The sequence below is a fragment of the Lepisosteus platostomus genome, chromosome 21 (genome assembly GCF_059453375.1).
Source record: "Lepisosteus platostomus isolate fLepPlt1 chromosome 21, fLepPlt1.hap1, whole genome shotgun sequence".
Taxonomy (NCBI): domain Eukaryota; kingdom Metazoa; phylum Chordata; class Actinopteri; order Semionotiformes; family Lepisosteidae; genus Lepisosteus; species Lepisosteus platostomus.
This window is the reverse complement of record NC_142631.1, coordinates 5,542,493-5,567,233: the sequence shown is the minus strand read 5'-3', so window position 1 is coordinate 5,567,233 and position 24,741 is coordinate 5,542,493. Positions and strand designations below refer to the sequence as shown.

Genomic DNA, 24,741 nt, shown 5'->3' with positions numbered 1-24,741 from the left:
GTTTCCTGAGTCAAGAATACCTTTGTTAAAGATGGCCTTTCCTTCTTCCACATGCATTTTTAGAATAGGGAGATAGGCTCCCATTTATTTTGTGGCATATGGGTTTGAAGAAAGAGACTTAATTGCAGGTTAGTTTAGAAGACAGCTTATCTCTTCTTTGGCCTCTATACTGTAGGTATTATTTAACAGCCTGGGATTTTCTGGGAAATTTAGATGTCGGCCTCTGAAAAGCCTTGTCTGTCCATACTGTATATACAGAGTAACTTGTGTGTTGTATGTTTATGTTGTGAGTAGTGTAGTAAGTGTCACTGTCATTGTTAATAAATAATTGTTTAACCAAGTGTGCCTGAATTATTACTCTTTTCAGCCAAAGCTGTACCAGAAAACAAAGAATTCATGTACAAGCTCCTTATATTCTGGCAAAATCCTTACAAGTCAGGGGTTATGATAATTATTTATTGACTAATCCAATTGGTCAGTTCTCGATTTTCTCCGTTTTTGTAACCCCCCATTTGTAACAACATTTAATATCGTATCCAAGATTTATTTTTTTCTAAGCAATATATCAAAACATAGTTCAAGGGAGATATAATAGAAGTATTTAAATATATACAATTATTACAAAAATAATAGTAGCTTTGATTTAAATAGCAAATCTCAAAGTGACACAATATACAAAAAGACACATTTCACAAGGTTTATTAAAGAAATTTGCAAATCCAAAAAAAACAAAGCAGATACGTATATTATTTAGCTATAACCATCATCATCACCCAAGCCACTGATAATTTAACTGCATACATTTAGTATTGCATGTTGATATTATGGCTGATGGCTGATGAAGGTTTGTGAAATTTCAGGGAGCAGTTCTCACTTGGAGTGAGTCAATGCATCATTCTCATGTAACGTCAGATCAAAACCTATTCATCTTAACATCTGGCTAGAGAACTATTTTGCTAGTTATCTGAGATGCACAATAAACTGTAGCCTGCCAGCATGACAAATATCTAGTATAACCAAATATTCTCAGCCCAAGGCAGTAAGACAGTTTCCAAAAAGGCAGGAAACTACCAGCAAAACATGTACACACAAATGGGGGATATGAATGACATCGCTCCTGCCAAGTGCACAGTCATTCTTAAAGGGGCTGCTGCCTATCTAAATCTGTACTATGGACAGAAACCAGAAAGATACATAACTGCATTCCTTCATATCATCGAAGTAACAGTAGTAATACTTCCAGTCCAGTAGATTGCACCAGCAATCTACAATGGCAGTACCTGACGTTGTTCAAACCTGTTCGCTCAGATATATACTCTGGTTAAATTTGCATTGCATGCAAGGTAGATAAGTAGATTCATTATCTAGGCCTATCGGTCACTTTGGGCTGTAGTTAAAATAAAACAGAACAATTAGATCTACAGAAAATGTAGTGGAGCTAAGGCAACTTAAACTTAAAAGCCTTAAAAGGCTTGAGGAAATAGACTGCAACACTGTATCAGGATCTTATTGTATTGATTGGTTGTGCAAGGTATTCAGTCAGGAAACTCACATAACTGTTGCATGATTATTTTTAATAGCAAATGAATGGCAATTCTACCCAGTACTAGTTGTGAATATCCTTTTGTTTAAAAATCCATGGAAATATACTTCAACAAAATAACTGGGCAGATTGTTCCAGACACCAGCAGTCTTTATTTTCTTACAGCAATTGGGTTGTTTTTGTCAGTAACTTTCAAGAGTGTGGGTTTGTGATAGGAATGCTGTAAGTTGTTGTGGTGAACTAGTAAGTGGCACTCTTATCCCTAGACCAGAATTTCAAAATCTATGACCCAGCATCACCAGGGACACAGTGGTGTTGGGGGTATCTTTCGGACGATACGAAACATGATGTTAAACCAAAGTCCTGACTAAATGGTCAAGATCTCACCGTACTGATCTTAATAGTAAGGATGGTAACTCTGGTGTCCTGGCTGAATTCCTCTCTGGGCTTATAGAGTCTCCTCTCAGATAATATGCTATCGGAAGCCTATTGAAGGTCTAAACAGCACACTAACAGAATCGGAAAAAAAAACAAGGCCTTGTCTTGTTTTGTAAACAACTGTGCTTTTAAAACACACGTACCACAAATATACTAAACATACATTTTACTTCTACAACACAAATTTGAAAGTAGCAGTTCTATTAATACTTTTGCTTTACTGTTATCTTTTAATTTTTCCAAATGCTTTATTGTTCCCGATTTAAATATACTAAACAATTTAATTAAAACCGCATTTTCGACTATTTTATAGCTGCAAAGTAGCATAAATAAATTTTGAAATAAGTGCATATTAAGTAAAGTATACCGCAGCTGCACAAATAGCAGTCGTGCTTACAAAAAATAAACTTGCAATGCAAGACTTGACGGGAACTGTTGGAGAGGCACGTCAAACACCTTTACTTTTAAAATGGTGTGAAGGATTATATTTGAAAAAATCGCAATTTTTTAAATTGTCGTATAGACTAAGAGACTTGGCTTACCACCGACTAAAAATATTTTTGTTAATACATAGAGGAAATAATTGGCGCAAGAACCGGAAACAGAATAAAACATCGTGTTTTTTCAATGACAGTTTCCTCTTGAAACAGGCCAAATGAAATAACCACTCGAAAAACGCTGCAAATACCGGCCTTGAAAGTCTTCTGAGACACTGGCGACTTGATAGCGCCGTTTCAGGATTGCGTTATCTTTTCAAGGAGGAGGACGAGACCAATTGTGCAAAACAAAAAGTTACACAAGTTTAATGTAGGAAGTTGTAATGTTAGCCTGGGCTTGGGTGCCTCTGACACTAGGAACAGTACAGTAGACCGCTGTGTAGATTGGTACAGAATGGATGCTTTCTGGTTGTTACTGCTGCTGTTCCCTGTCCTCTTGTGGACGAACAGCACATTTGTATTTTATTTTAAAAAGGTTTTCTACGTTGTCTGGATGATGTTTCTGGGGATAATTGCAATCCCGATTTGTATTTTGAAAAGCGGGGGCAGGGATATTGAAAACATGAGGTAAGCTGTCTTTTATTTGGATAAATGCTGTGTGTAACAATGGAAATATTTGCAGACCACAAGTGTAGCATAGATACACGGTGGCTGTTTTGTAGAAGGATCCTAGAACTGAGATCTGGAGAGTTGCAGTTAAAAAATCGACTGAATATCGCAGCCTTACGTAAATCAGTTTCGAAAATATTATATCAGATATGTCCAATGGGAAAGCATTTCAGGTGAGAATTATTTTCTTCGTTCACATTGGAATGCTTCAAAGCCTGGCTGTTTCATATTTACAGTATAAGACACATGTGTAACGGTGTGTTATTCCAATCTGAGATGGCTGTAACGGGCCCAGAGGGTGGACATTTTCAAATTGCGTGAACACGTTTCGTAGGAATTTGATTTCCAATAGTTAATGCAGTTCACAGCACTGCTTTGAAACGAAATGTTTTAATAGAAAAAAGAATTACCTTTGGTATCGCACTACATAGTGGTACATGTGTCGCAAATTTCTTGTTATATTACGTTAGGTAACGTTTTCTAATGCAGTAGCACTGTGCTACACACAGTAACCAAAGTTTCAAAAGACGTTATCTAATTTTTAGTCTATTTAAACCCAGGGAAAACTGTTCATTCCAAAAACCCTTCTCATCCCTTTTATTGGTATAGTGATAATACAAATAATGACAATTACAATTTCTAGCTGTCGGTAGAAAATCAGGGCTTGTTTACAACAGGAGAAAGTTGGGCTTCGGATAATTGCAGAAGTGGTTGACCAAGACGATGATTGTGAAGTTTGCATTGCCTATACAAGTTCTCCTGACTTTATTAATCACAATTGTAAAGATCAAACATTTGTAGTATCTTCCTTCCTGGGAACCTTGGAGGATGAACGTTTGATTTACAAATTAAGGATTAGATGCCATCTTGATTTGTATTTGTTTGCACACTAATCATATTTGGCGTGGTCCAAACAACAATCAGTTTCTGATGTCATATTTAAAAAGTGCTCACCCCTTTAATTATTAACAACTTCCAACTTAAGGATTAAAGTTCACATGCAGAAATACGGCATCATCTGTTAACAACCTGAGTCAGGAAGGATAATGAAATTACTGACGTGATAAGGTGAATTGTAGTAGATGGTGACAGAATTAAAAATAATCGGAATCCTGCCCTATGGAGGAAAGGAAAAAAAAATATTTTCCATTTTACAGCAATCACAAGGGTTAATTTACAACAAGTATCACATTAGCACATTTCAATTCAGCTAGTGAAAAATATAGTGGCATTGGTGTTCAGCATTAGAAAGAGGGAGGCCTCCAAGAGTGTAATAATGGAAACACTGTGCACTGAACTGTGGAATTTGCCTTGTTGTGACATGAACAGAACCCAATGCTGTATGAGAAATATTGTTTCCAGTGGAGTGGAAACAGAGCGATCGACTCTTTAAGCAGTCCAATCGTATAATTGTCCAATCCTCTTAATTGACATTATGAATTATTAATCTAGTCACTTCATTTTTATTTTAAATAACCTTAACACTTGCATAGGGTTGGTTGTTAGTCCATTAGATATGATTGATTGTTATTAGAATATTAAATTGACAGGTCTGACAGGACAGTACAGCATGTGGGGTTATTGCATTATTTCTCGTGACGATTGTTGTCCCTGTTGCCTTGTCATTTGGAGGTAAAAAGCAAACCCCAGGAGCTATAGCATCTAGTATCTGGTAGGCTCTGTGCTGAGACATTCTGTGTAAGAACGTAATGTTTCAAGTGTTTTGTGAATCCTTAATTGTGCCACTACAGAATGCTATTTGATTTTGAAGGTTATCCCAGAGATGCTATAGTTGAGTCCTCTAAAAATATAATCAGAATCATTAACATGCCTCCATTTTATTTGGCAATTGATGTATCTTTTAATTTAGTGAGGTTACAGTTCACTTACTATACCTATTGGAATTGAGACGAAGAGTCAAAGAGTAGTGACTTTATACGGTAATTACACTAAACCGTCAACAGCTCAGATGTCCTTGTAGATTAACATTACCGAACACTTCAGGAACAGCAAAAGTCTCAAGAGATCTGGTCTTTTTCTGTATCTTATTACATTGTTTTCTTTTATGTCTAACAAAATAATAATAAACTTTGGAACAGCTCTGCAATGATTACAGTTTTCCTGCAGTACAACATATAAAACTAATTAATATTGTATATTATTGCACAAAAACGGAGACAGTCTCTGGGTGGTTACAGGCACCAGACCTCATCTAGTTCTGTGTAGCAGAAATTGCAGTATTCTTTTAAATCCTGAATCTACAGCAAAGCCAGTATGCAGTAACATCTTCATTACACCCACCAAATGTGTAGAAAAGTGACTCCATTATTCTCTCTTTAATATTCCTCTATTTATTTTGCCCTGATACTCGTTCTGCTCTTGCAAGCAGTGTGGAGTTTGAACTAAGTAATAGCAGGGCTTTTCTTATCTAATGTTTTTAAGCATTTAACACATTAAATCACAAGATTACATGATGAGTGCTTTGGGCTGCATTTAAAAAAAAAACTCCTAAAATGTAAAATTTAGCTACCATGCACCCTTTGGAATACATTCTCCACCACTGTGTCATTTATTTTAGTTGTTTTGTGTTGTGCTTTTTGTGTTTGCTGTAGGAATTTTTCGCAATACTAACAATTAATGCAGAAATTCCTTAGGTTTTAGCCTTTTCATTTTAAAGGTGAACATTTGACATTTAGCTTACTTTAAGATGCAAAGTGAAGTCCAATGACGGAGATAAATAATCTCTTTGCCTAATCTCAGACAACAGAATGGTGTCAGTTTCGCTCTTCCTACTCCTAACTCCTAACTAAATGAACAAATGCTGATCTCCTGTAACACAGGACCTTTACCATCTTTGTTCATGTAAAACAAGTGGAAAGACTGCCGTGAGCTGCAAGAATGTGCCAGCAGAATTCCACCATTGATTTTGTCTTAACTCTGGGTTCTCAGCTATAGAACATCAGAAATGCTCAAATGAGACAAGGCCATTTGAGTCATCAGGTTCTGTTTATTTATAGCCAGTACTGGTTGTACTGGGAACAGACACTCCCAAGTATGAAATCTCTTTAACTTGGCACAACAGGTCTCAAACCCTCTTCCTGGAGGGACACAATTTCATCCTGCTTTCTTTCCATCTGAGCTTCTGCTTTCAGTTAATTGCTTAATCAATTGATGAATGGCACAATTTTAATGCTATTTTCCAGACCTACAGCTCTTTAGAGGTGATACACCTGTAATTCATTTTTTTCAGTTATCACCTGTCAGGGAAATATTACAAATTAATTTCTATCTGTCAATGTCTAATTATTTTCTCACTAGGTTAATTGATAGGTTAAGCTCAGTTTTTAAAAAAGGAAGGTATTTAGGCCCTTCTTGAATTTTAGATCCCTGCTTTACATGCTAATATATTGGGGTTGAGTTTAGCATTATTTCTAATAGTAGGTACATTTTGACTAAGTGTATGACATAGTTATGGGGTTGATGGTAGTGAACAAAAATAAGGGATACTGTATGTTGAATTTGTGAATTAGTCTGTATTTATTGATTAACAAATTGTCTATGTAGAAAATTAGTTAAAAAAGGGAACTTAAAATGTCTCATTAAATGTGTGTAAACATCAGTCATTAAAATGCCTTAATTTACTTGGTAACAAGATTTTCCCCCTTTGGAAAAATGTCAAAGTTTTGCATTGAATTAGTTTCTGAAGTTTCTGAATTAGTTTATTTTCTTTCTAAAATAGGTTAGATGCATCCACAGTATCGGGAATTGAGATCAAAGCAGTATTGTGATCCTGAATTTGTTAGTGGGATATTGGGAATATGAGGTCAGTGATTTTATCTGTGTGTGTTCATTTTGCCTGCTGATTATGCAATGCTCCACACTGGCCACTGCAGGCAAACTTCTTTTTGCAGTATGTAGACTAATAAAATAACATTTAGAATCTCCCATCACAGGCCTGTGCCTTGACTAGTTGTGAAAATTATATGACAATTAAATAAAAAGTTTGTGGTTGTAATAATGTATAATGCAGTTTGGATGATGGAATTGCATTTTCGTAATTCTACTTGAGACTCATGCAACTCATTTGTTTTTCATGACAGATATGTTACTGTACACTTGCACAGTCTTTATCACAATTCCAACTAAATTTTAGTCAGAGTTTGATAACACTTCACAACTTTGTTTTAAACGTTTTTCAGTTAGTCAAAATATGAATGGTTGCAATGTAAGGTATGAGTGTATGACAATATTGTAAAATTCATTCGTTCATGAGTAATTGTTCTTAACTTTTCTATGACAGGAAAGTAGATGTTATTACTTTGCTTGTGTACTGATAAATATGTTGCCTTCAGTCCATATAAAATCCAGCAAAGAGAAATCAGATCGGGCATGCTGGTCCTGAGACTGCCATCTGTTTGCAGCCTCCCTAGTGCTAGCATCGCACACGACAACTGTGATTCTAGCTCCAGGATTCAACCCAAGCAATCCTTTAAAGCTCCTATATGTTAAATTCATAATTAAATCTGATATATACAGTAGGTTGGGATTTGTTGGCCAGCTGGGGGCTTCTCTTAGCCTTCCAACTAATACATGCAACTTCCCAAGTGCCTACAGACGTGGGTGATGTCACTGAGGGAAACATCACCCCTCCAGTTGGTGCCAGCTCTGCTGTCAGGTGCTGTAAAGCCTACAGTGTGTGAAGGCTTGATGGGTGTGGGGTTGGAGGAGGCTGTCTGTAAATTCTTGTTCTCCCCAAGCAGTGCAAGAGTTGTTGCTGTAGACGTAATGCGAAAACATAGTGTTATGTTGACATAAAGAAGCAAATGCCATTTCCAAATTTGCAGCATTTAGTTTAGAATCACTGAAACAGCTTACACTTGAGAGGCATACATTTAAAATATTTTTTACTCCAATTTAGCATCTTTAGTTGTCTTCACTTTAACTCTGGTAATCATAGGTGTGCATGGATGGTGATGGACAGGAGTGTTTTACTGCGAAACAGGCACTGTTCAGCAGCATCCCTGTGTTAGCTAAAAGATATTGAGTTTTGATTTGTTTTTCCTCTTAAAACTGCCAAAAAGATAAATGTTAAGTGTAACAAATATGGTGTTTAAAGGGAGATGAAAACAGAAACACCTTTGGGTTTGTACGCGAAACCACATTTGATATTTTTCTTTTCATTTTTACTTGCAGGGTGATCCGATTTCTAGTTAGACACGTGAAGTATTTTCTCGGACTGCGATTCAAGGTGAGCGGCTGGAAACACTTACAGACTGAAGGACCCTACGTCATAATATCCAATCATCAGAGCTCACTTGATGTCCTGGGTAGGTCTCTTTTTTTAATTTGTTTTATTCTAGATGTTTAAAGGTGTTGTGAAGCCATGATGCATGAGACATTAAAGTGGCATGTAAATGTTTGCTACAACCCTCTGCAGATTCTTGTGGTTAACTCTGCAATCCATTTATCATCATAGATGGGTTCTGTCTGTAAGTGCTCCCAGCCGTTCACCTTGAATTGCAATCATAAAACTGAGATCTTACATTGTCCCTAAACAGGCCTAAACAGGCAGGCTGAACTTATCTCTCCATAATTCCAAAGTTCACAGTGAGGCAGAACAGCATTAAACATTTTCCCTTAAATTTAAAGAAATTAACATGTATGTTGGAACTTACTCATTTTCTGATTTTAATGTTTAATTGCAGTGCAAGACAAAGAAGTTACTCTAATTGGCAGTTTTCTTTTCCTGTTAGCGATCATAATGAGCAGCTGATCAGTGTTTCTGATGTGATAAGTAGAGCTATAAATACTTTTTTTATTCACAGAAGAAAAGGTGTGACATTGGGGTATTTGAATTAAATATTTAATAGACTGTGGAAACTGCCACTGTTTTTCATGTTTCAAATACTGTTCACAGTAAATGACAAGGAAATGACAATTTATCTGTCATATGCCTGAAAATGATCTTTTTGATTCCGTGCATTATTGTCCAAAAAACATTAAATCGTTAGCTATGTATATTATGCTCAGAATCACAAAAATATCACCTCTGTCAAGTCTGAACAAGTTGTTATGTGTTTGGTTTAAAATTGGTGTCATATTCTTTGAGTGCACTGATTGAAGATACTTGTCATTCAAGAGCAAAACACATTTATTGTCAGTGATCATAGACTTAAATATTTAATATAGACCAACTTTCAGTGCCTTAATAGATTCAACCTAAAAGCTTGTGTGCCATGGATTTACTATCTGTCATTTTAAGGGCAATAATGTGATGCACTTTCAACAGCTGTTTTGATTAATGGACAAATTTGTTGTAAAAGAGTGGGGTCCAACTCCCATTCTGTAGGGCCACAATCCAGCAGGTTTGTAGGTTTCTGTTAATTAGCTGCAGATTAAGGGGTCAGAAAAGCAGTTCCTGTAGTCCCCAGGTAAACCAAATATTAGTTTAATTAGGTCATCAAGAGTTGAGGTGTAATGAAAACTTGCTGATACATTGCCCTTCTAGGCCTGGAGGAGGGCACGCCCATCCCTTTTCTTAATTTTTACAATTTTCTTTTATAACAGAAGACCTTATCATCAAAAAATCAAAGTAGAAATATATGCTCCTTAAACTAATGTCATGTATAATGATTTGGACTGTTGATCTTTTTGATGGAAGTATCATGGAAATTCTTTGAAGATACAAAAGTTATCATTATAATATATAAATATATAAGCTTTACTTTTCAGAAGTCTGTTTTGACAGTCTTAACATCACCGTGTTTTTAAAAGTTACAAACAGTACAGCAAAGACTTCAATTATCACTTTGGTTTTATACCTCATGAGGCATAAAGGTAACACCCATTTTTAATTTGTAGTATCTGATGAAAAAAATTGTTTCATGCTTTCTTAACTAATTTAATGCTTTCAGTTGCCATTTCTTACACTACAAAAGCCTGGGGACAGTAATATTTTTCCAGCTTTCTTTATTTGCATTCATATACAGATGGATTTTCTCTGCTTTATCTCTCTTCCTTTGAAATAATAAGAATTAATTACCCTTTTAGACTTATTATACTGTATGTACTTGTGTTCCAAGTCTGAATTTCGAAACTTACTGCCTCCATGTTGATTTAAGTACTCTGCATTACTCTGAATAGCATTATGTACGACTGTGTTAAAAGTCAGATGGCAGAGACAATATAAACTTGTTTATATTACTGTTTGTTTTCTAGCATTAAAACTGACATTTTACCATCATGACAGTAGAAGTCTGGATTTCTTCATTGACGTATTTGTTTATGCAAACTGCTGATATCCAGTTACTGTTTCATTTCAGGAAAGAGATGCCATTGACACGTTATGCATCAGGAAATGCCAGGTCATGACTAGATACATAAACATGAACAGGTTGACATTTGTAGAGCTGCGAGTTGATAACCAGAGTTCATTGGTCTCTACTATTTAGAAACTACTATGATTGGTATATACGTGAAGTGGAAGGACAGACATATAATACTGATAAGTAGTCGGATAATCACTTTGGGATTCTGCCCAGAGTTACCCTTATCTATCAAGGCCTCTCTGACAGCAGCACCTTGTGTGGAGGAGACTCAGCTGACCACACAGCATGTTGGACACTCCTTAAAGTTTCATTTGTTCAGCTTTCCAATGTTCCAATGAAGGGGAGAAATTCCCTTGTGAAACCAGAAAATTAAAACTCCGACCTTGTGCTTTATTAATGGCTCTGGTGAAGCTGGCTTCAAGGGATATGTGAATTTCATGTCATGGCAAAATAACACAGCTTCTTGATTCTATAAAAGGAAAAGAAATATTTAATTGGTATTGTTTGTTTTTTTTCGACCCACTGATAACTGTTTCATTTCTACAACAAATTGTAGACAAGCCAGCTTTAAAGTACTGGTCACCACTGTGTCTCCCCATTCTTGGCCATGATACCAGTATAGTTATGTCACAGCTTTGAACACAAGATGGCAGTTGCTCATATTCGGGGTAAACAACCCACTGAAACAGGTTCAGTTAACATGGAAATTACATTTACATTAAAATTATGAATTATTATTAAAATAATAACTCCTGCTTCCTTCACTTAAAATGTACCTGCTTTCACAATGTGACACTTCCTTAAAACTCACTTTTGTGAAACCTGAAACAGTAACACACCATGATATTGCACAACATATAACTGAATGCAACATATTGGATTTATAATTCATGCAATACAAGAAATCATGTGGAGGTGTCTCTGCTATACATTTATTTTTGGAATTTGCAAACCTATCCAGAAGGAATTAATGATATAAGATGTATAAAGCATTCTTCAAAGTGTAAGTTTATCTACACTTAATTGTTTGCAGCGAATGAGTAATGTACAACGGAACTGAAAATAGTGTCGTTTATAGTCGGGACCATTAATGCAATGTTGGTAATGTTTTTTTTCCTTTGAGAACCAAAACAGATTTTATAAGGAGTGTTTAATAACCAAAAACTGTTCTGTTCATCAGTTTTGCTTCTAGTGCATCAACTCAAATTATTTAAAATGCAAACACAAAACCTGTACATTGAAATAGTATAGTATCAATAAGCAATATAGGCTTAATGGCTTAACCTTCGTTTGTTAGATGATTAATAAAGACAAAACAATTAACAATCAGCTTTTGGCTAAGGGATGATTTTTAAATATGGCATTGATTTTAAAATGAAAAATGCTGAACCTCTCAGCTCTTTGAACTGAAATTTGAAGGAGGCACACAAGGGCTTGTTGATTTCAACTTAATTCCTGTCTACATTAGAAATACTGGCACAAATGAATATTGTATACCGACATAGTTTCAAGCCCAATTTTAGTAAGGCTTCATTCTTAGGCTCATGCCTCTGCCTAAAATAGAATGAGGCACGCAACGCAAACATGCACATCATACACACCCAGCTGCAGAGCCACTCGCCATTTCGCACAATGTAAGCTTCCCAGCACTTGACAGGAGAGGTTGCAGTGACTGGAGGAATGGTGCACCACTTACTGATGTCACGGTAAGCCTGCAGGTGCCTGACAAATGGCAGGAGCCACTTGTGCAAAGATGAGACAGTCCTGTTTGACCTATACCAACCCTTCTCCCTAGCTCTACCAGTTGTTCACTACTGTGTGGCAATCCCAGTTGCAGTTGTCCAGAGGCTTGAACTTGTAACTGAACTGAATCATAGAGCTAAGCCCCTCTGAACAGGGTGAAGCGCTCTAAAGCTCCAGCTGAATCTTTCAAATTCGATCTTACACCATTTTTGGCTGGGTTACATTTAAGTAAGATTAATAGGTGAGCTAAAGATTTTTGGTGACTATTTTACATTAGAGAGCTTTCTGGATCAGTTCGTACAAAATCGTACTGGTTACATTTTGTGTATTTATTTGTTATAATTGTTTAATAGAATTGCATTATCTCTGAATTGTTAATGATGTCTTCATGCATCCAGAGTCTTCAAAAGTGTTGACTTTCACAAATATTGATTTGCTTTTTAAAGAAAATCCGCAAACACTTCTTGCAATTTTTACAAAGCCTTTTTTAATAAATGGCAGTTTTTTGTTCTCATGAATTAACTTTACCAAAAAAAAAAACAAGACGCAGCTGTTATGTGAAACAAACTGTTTGTCACATCTGTGTCTGTACCCCACTGAGCTGCCTGATGCGTTAGAATACAGATAATCAAGGCTGATTGTCTGTGCAGACCAATGGGAAAAGCTCAGTAAACAATGAGAGCTTAACAGAGGGTGAACTCTCCCGCCTCAGGGTGCTGTACATCGCAGCTGCATTGTCTGGAAGAAAACCAGAAGCTTTATCTAAGGAAGACAAGCAACATCATGTAATGTGCACACTGTTGCCACAGCTTCCTGTGACTCAGCCTTAAGAAAGTCAGCACAGCAGTGTGTTGAAGAGCTTTTTCTATTTATTCAGGCACTCTAATCTGTTCATCCAAGCTTCAAGTAACTGATGGATTTAAAAAACAGTTTGTCTGAAAGATTTGAACTGATGTGAATCAAGCTGTGATTCTCCAATGAGGGTAACTACTATGTTTTCCTTAACTAAAATGTTCGAATTTGAATCGGAGAAAAAATTACCCCGCATATGCTTTGATATAGTGTGAGGCATTTTATAACTTGATTTTATTAAGCCAAACAGTTTATTTGAATACATGTGGTCAGACCGGAACTTTTTTGTGCCGCAGTTCGAGATATCAGATAACAGTACAAAACCAACTGGGCTTATCATTCTTTGAAACTTGAGTATTAACTTAAACTAGCATGGTTGTTGCTATGACAGTTTAAGATGAAGAATATTCCATCTCTTTTGGTTGATTTTTCCTATGAATGTTTCCTAAATCTCTGCAGGTCTTGTTAATTCAGGCCTGGTAGATACTTGGAAACAAGTTAAGTAATGGTGATGGACTCAACAAAGCACAATGCCGGAAGATACAAAAATCTAAATAGATATATAGATATTTTAAATACAAATTTGTAGATATTCAAAAAATCAGAAAAAGATATCCATCTGTAATGGACCTCTACCTAAGATAGCGATTCGTTTTTTCAAGAAGGATTGTGTATTACAATTTTAAATTGTAAAATTTGAGACTACTCTGAAACCAAGCAGTGTAAAAGGTTTTTAAATCATAGTGCATAAACCACCATTAGCTATCATCCCAAATAGCACCTCTGAGTTTAATTAAAATTAGAACAGGCATTTCACAAGAGAGAATCTTCAACACTTTGAAATGAGGTCACTTTTGTGATCCTGGTGCTTTCTGATTTCTGTAGAATTTTCCTGTAGAATGGTCTGTAGAAAAGTTATATTCTAAAATAATTCTATTTCAGACAGGAAAAAAAAAAGATCACAAGGATCTCCTTTTTTTTTTTAAAGATGTAGATGCTGTTTCCTTTTCTATGCCTAAGAAAAAACCATTAGTGTGCTCTGATAAACTGAGCACACCTGATGTCTGTGCTTATATGCTTTAGCCAGTGTGGAAGGCTTTTTTATGTTTTTATTTAATTGGTGTTTTTTTTTTTACCAGCAGCATACAGCTGTAATCGTAAAGAAGCTAACTTCCTCAAACCTTTACTTTTCATGTCCCTGGTACAGTCATTTTCAGAAAAAAAATCACTATAGGTACAAGTGGTAGTTTAGAGCCAATAATGGTTCTATGATTGAATCCATGAAAATCCATGTAGCTTTTCTGTGCATATTTTATGAAAAAAAAAACATTTGCCTTTTTTTTTTAACACCATCCCATCTCTTGGAACTTTTGTTAAAAAAACATCTAACAATACGCAGAATGAAAATAAATTAGAAATTTTATAATGTTAGGTGAATGTTTGACTATGCCATATAGTCATATAGACTATGACATAAAGCCATCTGGAACAGTTGTTCAAATATATTAATATTTTACAGGAACACTGCATTAACCTTATGCTATTTCTGTCTCACTCAATATACACTAGTAGTGAATGAAGAACAAAAGGATGCACAAAAGTATTTTTTTAAAAACTGGAAGCCTTCTTCTTAAAGAATGTTTTGGTATTACAAAAAGAGAGAGAAAATGAATTCACTGGGGAAAAACACTTTTATCATGCTTATAATAAATGTTTAACAACCTTTGATCTGAGATTGCAAAAGAATTACCAGATGTTCGGACATTAGTATGCACATGAAGGAATGGAAAAGCAAATCATACCGTTGATGTATAATTTGAATTTGGCACCGCAGGGTAAAGAAAGAAAATGCACGTTCGTATAGCCATACACATTTTTATCAATGATGAATCTGTTTATAGTTTTATTTATTGAATTCGGTTAAGTGTGTTGTAAATTCCTTACTAATCTCCTTCTACCTCTTTTAAGCTAAAATAAGTTCCCAAAAAATGTGCGAAGTGTGGCGAGGTGCAGACTGGACTTGCACAGTGCCCTGCACCTCATTTGTGAAGTTCTGTTAATAAAGTGCAGTATTTGTGTCCCTACCCCTACTTTTTTTTTTCCTGTGACAGGCCTTTTCCTAAAGAGTTTTTGCTGAACAAAAAAAATATTTAGTTTAGGGTATCAAGTGAAACGGACAGTTTCCAAAGACTGTGCACACTGAAATAGTGGCCACTGCAAAATGAAGAGCAAAATAAATGCTAAATTATATCATTTAAGATAAATGATAGGTATTTTAGTAACCCCTCTCCACTAATGGATGTTTCACTAGTATGTATGCCAAGCTAATAGTACAGAAGCCCAATATAATCATTGTCTGTCATGACAACCCCTTGCACACTGAATTTGAGCATCAGTTTAGGTTGCCTAGATTAAAGAGCAATAGAACGAATTGATCTTTTCTTCCCATAGCTATTAAACTGCTTAATTTGGACAGTTGATTGTATATTTTACTTCATTTATATATTTTTTCTTTCTCCTCATAAATGTATGTCTCTTATTTTTAAATGCATTCATGTTGTGTTAAATGTATTGTGTAATGTGTTGTCTTTTACCTGCCTGAAAAGCAAATTTCCCATCTGGGACAATAAAGTGAATTAAGGTTACTGACTGTTTTAAGGAATGATGGAGATTCTTCCTGACCGCTGCACCATGATAGCCAAGAAGGAGCTGGTGTATGCAGGCACTGTGGGTCTCGTGAGCTGGCTTGGTGGGATTGTCTTCATAAACCGAAAGAAGACCAGTGATGCCAAGAGTGTAATGACAGATGCTGCAAAAACTATGCTGCAAGACCAGGTACTGTAACTTCAGTTTTCCATTAATCTGCCTACGCCCCAGGTCTTTTGCCAACCTGTACATCACATCCTGCTCTTTAAAACACTCTGAATCAAGCATCTTTAAAATAGTTTTTTAATACTTGAAGAAAACTACATCAAATTGCTATATAATCCAGCTATCCTGCTATCCTGGTTACAGAGCACAGCATTTGATTGTGCATCTCAAATAATGAATGCAGTTAATGACGCTACTTTTCCCATGTAATTACTTTGCAAATACAGTCATCATTTAAATGTCTTTTCTTCCCCACTGCTGCCTGCATAAATCATTGTATTAGTATGTTTTTTTCTTTTGGCACATGCGTAATTATTCCTCTCTTTCTATGATATTTCTGATATTATACATGAATTTGAATGGCTATCTTATGAGATTCCACATTCCACATGTATGCTCCTGCAAACCCCTGAAACAGCTTTTTTCTGAAGTGACTTACATTTGTGTTCTTTATACAATAGGTTATTTTAACAGGAACAGTTCAAGAGACGTACTGTACCTTGCTCAAGGATAAAACAGTACTGTCCCACCTGGAATTTTAACACACACCATCCAATGAAGAGTCCAGACCCCTGATGCTCCACACTGCTCTGATCAGCATTCCATGTTTTGGGAGGCATGGGAAGCTCTGTTCTGTAACTGCTGTCTGGGTTCTCCTACAGATCCGTCTCTGGGTTTTCCCCGAGGGCACACGGAACCAGAAGGGAGACCTTTTGCCCTTCAAGAAGGGAGCTTTCCACCTGGCATTACAGGCACAGGTACGTTCTTGCAGTCCTGGACTGTTTCTTCACAGATCCTATTGGTAGAGGCAGGACAAGCTGTTTATTTCTGTTTAGCTGTGATATCAGATAGGCTCTGAAGGAGAATTCAAACAGGCATAAATAATATGGGATATAATGCGTGTGAAACAAATATGTTGTGTTTTTATGCTTCTATGAAGGAGATATGTGCCATAATGGATAACAGTCTGCCTATTTAGTACTTCTGTGACTTGAAACAATCCCCCTGTACCTTATTATGTTGTTTTGTTACATGTCAAAAATATTTTTTATCACATGGCTGAGCGATGACAGAAGCAAAGGTTACGGTTTGCAAGGCTTATGAAATCTGCTCACTGATTACAGATTAGAATGTCATTGGGTGAGAATCTGTTTTGTATCTGCCTTCTTTTTATTGGTAAAATAATAGGAAAAATAATAATCCTTCAGATTTATATTGCCTGTCGGACTATGGAATATTGAGTACTCAGATCAGAAGCCCTTATCCCCACATTGAGACGATGCTAGTATTCCTGTTATGGTTCATGATAGTGCATGTGGGTGTGTGCTTAGAGAAAGAATGCCATTCTCTTGTGGGGAAAGATGAGCTAAAACCTTCAATCTGAAAAACATAATTTTGCCTCTGGGGGAGGAACATTTCAAATTACAGTTTGGTTCTCGTATGGTATCACCATTAGAGCTTAGTTTTTTTACGTGCTCTCTGATATCACATTTAGTCTTGTGATCTTTATGAAAGGATTCATGATACAACTGTATTGTTCTTAAAAAACGTATTTCCACTTTCCCACTCTGCATTCCACTAATTACAGTGGTCAACTAAGATGCATATTTCCCATGGGCAATTACAGCAGATAGCTGACAGTTGTGAGGAATTTGTCAATGTTATTGTACCAATCACTTGCAGACCTTTACACCAATTTGTCCTCTCTTTATGCTCTTGAGAAACTAATTTGAATTCAGACTGTAGGTGGCGCTAATGTTCTGTCAGCAATACATAGGTCATAAACTAAATGTGGAAAACAAGTACATTTATGCAGTACTTTTTCATGTCCTGAGCTTACTTTCAAGAAGGTAAAGGTGTATTCAGGCTTGTTTTTTTAATGCTTTATTCAGTCCTATATAAAAACTGCGTTGGGGAAAAATGTAGGATACTTCTATAAGATGAATAACAACATTTTTCTCTGACGTGGAAAGCACAAAAAACTGTTTTAGAATGCACCTAAAGTCTTTGTGTTTTACATTGTCTAAAAGCCCAATGCACTGTGGCCCTGAGGAATTGTGTTGGCAGAGTCTGTTCTGGAACATCTGAAGCACATTCCACTGCAGTGATGTGGTAGTCTTTTCAATCAAGGAGCAAGACCCATGGGGGGTCATTCTCTATAAAAAATGAAGAGGAATGAAACCTTTATTCTTTCATGATCAGCATTCTTATCAGAGCGTGCAGCTCTGTTGATTACTTGTTAAAATAATTTAGCGTATTAAAAATATCATATGAGTGGAAAAAAAAGTACTGTTGCTTCATGTGCTGCATGTTCTAGTGCCAGGTCTGCTTGGATACATTTTCTACCATCGCTCATTCATACATCTAATTGCAGTACTTTCACAGCATTTTTAAAATGCTAATTTAGAACTACGCCCAGTTTGCAGCCAGGCTTTGTCTGATTTAAATTGCTATAGTGTCCTTTATGGGATTTGGTAACTGAGTTGGCTTTAAGCATTAAGAGCTGGGCTATTTTCCTGCCTTCCCTTCCAAGTAAGAGTGAGATTCTGGTGAAAGCATCAGTGTTGAGTCTGCAAAGAGCATTTTCTTAATTCTATGTTGAAGATGGTTGCAGCAGTAACTGTCTGGTTTGGGTTCAGGAAGACTGAGCACAATATTACAGTGCAAAACAAGACTGGGGACAAAACAGTTCTGTTGGAGATCTGCATAACTTGAAGCTGTGCTTTTTTAGAATGAGCAGAAGTGACTTTAATAAACATGGCTAAGTTGGAGGGAAATGCGGAAGTGGAAAAGGGGACACATCTGGTGGTATATGGGTGAGAGGACCTGCAACTCATACCTTTCAAGGTTTTCACAAAAGAGTACAGGTGTGCACACCCCTGTTTGAATACCTGAGACATTTGCACACACAAAGTAAATAAGAAAGAGGGAAAGAATGATGTGGGACTTTGAGCTTTAGTGGCATTGTATTGTTTTGTATTTATCATTGCTTATAATGGAAATATATTTATTAATTTATTTCACAGAGATCTACTACTGACGTACAATAGATTTTGAAAGATTAGTAGTAAAGAAATAAATACGTGGACTTCTCTTTAGTGTAAGGGAAAGATTCCTTTAATGTTTAGGCTATCAGAAAACAAAATAAATCCACATTTAACTGTATTTCAAGTTTCATTAGCCTGCTAACCTGTGCTTGGGTCTGTTTTTTATGCAATAATAACAAATGTTCTGTAAGGTTGCTTTAATTTAAAAAAATGAATGTGAGAAACTTTTTTATTACCGTGTACATCATATCAAGTAGAAGGATTTTGCGTACACTTAATTTTATATTTTGGGTCTTTATTTAAAAAAACAAGGAAAACTCTGGAAAAACACCTGAATATCCACAGGCGTGGATCATCAAAATACAGAACCCCCATTAACTCAAAGCTAAATGTTACAGGAACTTTTTGATGTGTATATTAATGACTGAGGTCTGTACACTGCATTTGGGGCTCCAATGTCTTTAGGCAGTTCATGTGCTTCTGAAATGATTAAACCTCTGTTGTGTTTCCATTATCTCAAAATGGAAGGAAGGGGAGGAGCAGTCTACTTGCAGCATTCTGCAAAGCTCAAGTTCATTAGTCTGAGCATGTGGTGACCTCAGGGCTTGGGAACTGGCTGAGAAACTAATGTACAGTTACAGTGCTGTTCCACCAGTAGATCCCTGCGAATCCTGCTGCTTATATAAGGGAGTCTTCATATGGTGCCAAAACTAATGGGAACACATCACAATGGGGCTAAATTTAACAACATGCTTTAGGGATTTTTTTAATTCATGTGCATGCAGTTGCTCAGCATCTGTCCTTGTCCTTATGGCAACTATTTTTGTTCCGGACGGGATGTGTTCTGTTAAACTTTGGAAGGTTTTATTATTAGAATGGCTATCTAAAATGTGTCCTTATAAAGAGGTTTTTCAATGTTGAAGTAGGGTTGTTTACCTTGTGTCTAGTCTGTAGTACAGTATATCTCTAGCTTTTGTTTTGTAAAGCAGCTGGTGTGAAAATTGAAATGCAACAACTACCCCCATTCATTTAAGGAAGTTAAAATTAGCCTTTAAAAATTTCTGCATCTTATTTTATCTTATCTTCTTTGCAGGCTCCAATTATTCCAGTTGTGTTTTCCTCCTACAGCAACTTCTACTTGCGAAAAGAAAAGCAGTTTAAATCTGGTATGAATACTTCTCTTTTGTTTTAATTATGTTTAACCCCTGAAATTGGAATATTGAATAGGGTAGGATTGGGGTCTGTATAGTTACAGAGATCGAACAGAAGAAGCTGTTCATCTGAAAGCATAGGGGAGATTTGCATTATTACAAGAGGAAAGTATTCAGAAAAATTAAATTGCTAAAATAAAGTAGTATCAGGCATTAATTTCATTTCATAGGGAAGAACAACATTCAAGTATCAGATGCTTTGTAACAATTTGAGATTATAAGGAATGGAATTAACCAAGGGGCAGCGTTAGTGGTGGAGATAGGCTAGGCTAGATAGGCTAGGCGGGATGCCTGAAACAAAATCCATAAAAGATATATTTGTGTATTTATATAAATAGTGAATATTTGTAGTGATAAAGATTTAAAACGGCTGGGTGGAACTGGCTTGTTTGTCATCATCCCACCCAGACTTGAATTAAGCACTTCCATTTAAAGATCTCAAGTTCTGAATCGGTCTTAGGGTTTGGTTACTTATAACCCTCAACCAGTTTACATCTGGCTGTCTAGTTTTCTTTAGTGTTTACCATGATAAAAATTAACTCTGAAACAATATTTTATCTAAAAGGTAACTGGTTTAATTCCATAAACCATTTTGGTTTGTGTTTTTGGATTCAAAGTTACCAAAGAAGCATGCAGAGAAAATCTGAAATTACTTCCCATGGGTGTGGATCTGTGGCATCGGAGACTTCTCAGTTGTTTCACATGGCATGGGATAATTTTATTAACAGTTTGGGATTTCCCATAGTTTTTTTTTTCAGTTCAAGAAACTTTGCCCTGTAATGCAATCTGTGGTTATCATGGCTTACTCAGGTCTTATACCAAGTGTTTTTATTGGCAGCTGATGAGACTGCCAACAGAACATCCAGCTCCACAGTTTTGCTTCTTCTTTCCTGTTCTGCGTTTGGCATTGGCAAATTGTATTAACTCGGTTACTTGACTGGTGCTTTTATTCAAAGCATATTGCCTTTTTTCTTTTTGTATTTATTTATACAAATGGGCTTGCTGCAAAAATTTGAATAGAGGATCTTGATCAAGGGTCCATCAATAGTAATTCACCCAGGATTTTAGCACTGTCTCCAGATGGGGGTCCAGATCCCTAGCCTTTGCTCCAAACTCCAGTCTTATTGGATTTATATACTTGGCTCCATTCTTCCTGAGATCTTAAGCTTGTGAATGTGTGAACACCAGTATGGAGTCTGTAAGATTGACCGTGGGGGATATTCAATGCGGGGTGTTTGCTTCTGTTTCTCCTAGGGACGATCACCCTCAAAATCCTCCCGAAAATTGAAACAAAGGGTATGACGACAGACGACGTGTCGGCCCTGTCGAACAAATGCTACGAGATCATGCGTTCCGCTTTCATGGAGATATCGGGACAAGACGGCCAAGCCAATGGGCCATCGGGTCACTGAACATTTCCCCCAGCATACATTTGACGCTTCCTGGGCACAGAGCCATGCAGTGGGACCTCTGTTGATAAAAACAAATAACTACACTTGCTCATGTTTCACCTGTTGTGGCATGCTAGCGATACAAGCATGTTATGGGTTCTTTCATTGGCGTTAAAAGAAAAGGGAAGTAGGGGGTAGGGGGGAGGGGGTTGAAAAGGTTAGGGGTTGACTGTAGGAGTTTGAAGTATTGATCAAATTCCTCTCGAGCCACTGACTTGCTCTGTAAGACTATCGACTATCGGAAGCGCCCATCCATGCTTCCGTCTGCCACATCCAAAACCCCAGAGGGATTTGATACCGATCAGGGTAACATGGACTGTAATCTGGCTGATCAGACTGTACCACGTGCAGTCATGCATGCAAGCAGTGGGTCACTCGATCTAAGTTATTGTTTTCTCTTTATTAATCAGTCTGCTTTCCCCCCCAGTTTCATGTCCTAGCCAATTCTGATCCACGTCATTTCCAAATGGAATATGGTATATCAGTGGATTATTTCTTGCTTTCACCCTCCTGTTCCAGTCCTCCCTTTGTCCCCATCCACTTCTGAAATACATTCCAGTTCTTATTCCTGTGCAGGAGGAGAGGAAGATTAAAATTTAACCTACACATATCCCTGTGATGTGTTCTCAAGCTTTTGTCCAACAACAAATTCCAACATCAAGAAAAAAATGACAGATTTAGTAAGACACTGTGCAAAGCACGTGTTACATGCTACTGATATTTCAAAAGCCTAATAAGATACTACATGTAACCAAAACAAGTGTTCCAAGTTGAATACTTCCAGATTTATTTTTATCTTTTTTTTTCTCTCCCTTTGAAGAACCCTCTCAGTCAAGCTGTATAAAAGTGTCAAAAGGTCAATCCAAACAGTGAAATGTCCAAATGTTACTTATCCAAAATGCAGTTTTCATTTTGTGCCACATGAAATCTCTAGATGTAGAAGTGTCAGGTGATTTGAAAAGGACTACTGGAATTACCTGGTGGTACTTAGTTTTGAACTGGTTTGAAAGGTTGAAAAAAATGCATGTTAGGTTAAGATGCAACAACAAAAATATCTTGCTCAGTTGAAATCCCGGTTTGGGGCATGTCAGCATTGTTGGTGGGACTAATTTAACTATTTTATCAGTTCGTTATTGAAACTTTTATTGGATGACTCTGGACGTCATTCAGTTTTTTTTTTTTAATTTCCAGGATTTGAGTGGATAGGCACAAGTTTCAGAATGTGTCATGTGCCATTTCCACTCCCCCCTGGTTGCTGGAAATAAATTGGAGTTGTAGTTGATTAGTTGATTATTGATGAGGAATGGGCAACCAAAGAAACAACATGATTCTACATCCTGTCCAAGTGCATAAACCCTGTTAGATCTCCCTGAAAAGGAGTGATGGATAGGATGCAACTAAATTATCAGGTCTTTGTTCCAGATAGCTAATATGACAATTAGTTAACTCCCTTTCTTTATTTGTATTTGTAAGTACATATAGTGAATATCATAACACCTAACATTACAAGGAAGAGCTCTCTCTTAACAACACTAAATTTATTTTTTGAGAGAATACAGTAGAGCTATTGAAGCTGCTTTGTGCTATCAAGGCCAGATGGGAGAGGGACAGACTACAGTGTGGAGAATTATACTTTTTATTCTAATACCGATGCTGTTAAAAAAAGAACCTTAATTGTTACAGCAGTTCACATATTAAGATTTGTATTTATATCAAAAGGTTAAAAAAAAATCAAAAGAGGAAAACTATTCGAAAGGGAAAAACAAACCTGTCACTTGGAAACATCTCCATGTTAGCTTTTCTATAGAATGATCTAATTCTGTAAGTGTCCTTCCACAAAAAAGAATAAATCACCCTGTACTACACACATTGGTAGTTACTGTGGAGAATATTCTAACAATTATGTTGATTCAGCTGTGCTTTGCAGTTATGTATCAAAATTCTTTGTGCTGGATGGAAATGTTTGGTATGGAAAAGTTTCAAATAAACTGGTGTTTTTGTTGAACATAGTAAAACATTTGAATTGATGGGATCTGTATCTGGGATAGTGATCTCGATGAACTGCTTGTACTTTAATTTGCAGAATTGAATGATGTCTTGGGAGGCTGATTATTTCAAGTAAAATACATGGCAGGGTTTTCTTTATTGAAGAAAAAAACATTTCAAGTTAATGCAAGTTAACTTTTTAGTATTTGTTTTATTTATAGAGCTTTGCAGTAACCCTCCTGAAACATTTCTTCATGTACATTACTGCATTAACATATTTCAGTTAGATAATGTAGCTTAGACTGCACTTAAATGACAAATAATCCTACACTGTGACAACTCATCTGGACATGGGGATCAGAGTTTTGGAAAAGATCAGTTCCAATGCCAATGATTTGTGAGATACAGTTTGAATTGGGAACTGTGCAATACTAAAGGCATAGTCTTTGTATTGCAATATAAGTTTTGGCACGTTAATTAGCATGAAGTACATTTTCTGTTTCAGAGCACAAAGCTAGAGGTGCTTGGAACTGACCGTACTGTATCAATAGTCCATGGTCCCTTGGACTTGTGAGGAAATCGAGCAAAGCTTTTGAAAGCAGTTTTTGCTCTTATGACGCCTGCTGGGAGCTTGCTAGTAATGCAGCCTCCCTCAGCACACCGATATAAAAAAAAACCTGCAAAATGAGGTTTTTCTGGCTGGTGACTGCTTTTGTTGTCCATTTTCAACAAAACGGTTTTTGTTTGCAGAATATGTTAAAGGAGGCACTTATTCTAGTATTTGACTATGGTTGGTAAAGAGAAAAAGAATGTTATTTTGAAAATATGTTGTTTGCAAAGTATCCTACAAGTTCACCAAAGCTATTTAAAATGTAGGCTTTGTGGTAGCTTTAGAAAATGCTGAGAGTATCTGTATTGAAAATACAGTGGAATATGTGCTTGTGTGTACGTGTATATATAGATCTGTGTATATACATACACGTGTATATGTTTATACATACACATGCATAAACTCTTGTTGTAATATCTCATTATGTTCAACATAATGGTGTTGTTTTCACAGAATCTGGCTAAACCTGTTTAAAAATGCCTTGAAAAATAAATTTCATTTTTCCTATGGGAAGTCCTCTTTCTGTAGTATTTTTTTTCTGTTTTCTAATGTCTT

At 36.4% G+C, this 24,741-nt stretch overlaps 1 protein-coding gene across 2 annotated transcripts; it reads left to right on the top strand.

Moving 5' to 3' along the window:
• Positions 1–2,586: 2,586 nt before the first annotated feature.
• On the top strand, positions 2,587–24,699 carry agpat2 (1-acylglycerol-3-phosphate O-acyltransferase 2 (lysophosphatidic acid acyltransferase, beta)). Of its 2 annotated transcripts, none has more exons than XM_088615479.1 (6): positions 2,587–3,045; positions 8,281–8,414; positions 15,670–15,845; positions 16,544–16,639; positions 20,022–20,094; positions 21,394–24,699. In XM_088615479.1, exons 1-6 carry the CDS (start codon positions 2,873–2,875, stop codon positions 21,549–21,551), a joined length of 810 nt encoding a protein of 269 aa, XP_088471605.1. In that variant the 5' UTR covers positions 2,587–2,872; the 3' UTR covers positions 21,552–24,699. The 2 variants fall into 2 exon arrangements, with proteins under 2 accessions (XP_088471605.1, XP_088471604.1); XM_088615478.1 differs by lacking the exon at positions 2,587–3,045 and adding an exon at positions 3,128–3,260.
• The last annotated feature ends 42 nt before the right edge of the window (positions 24,700–24,741 follow it).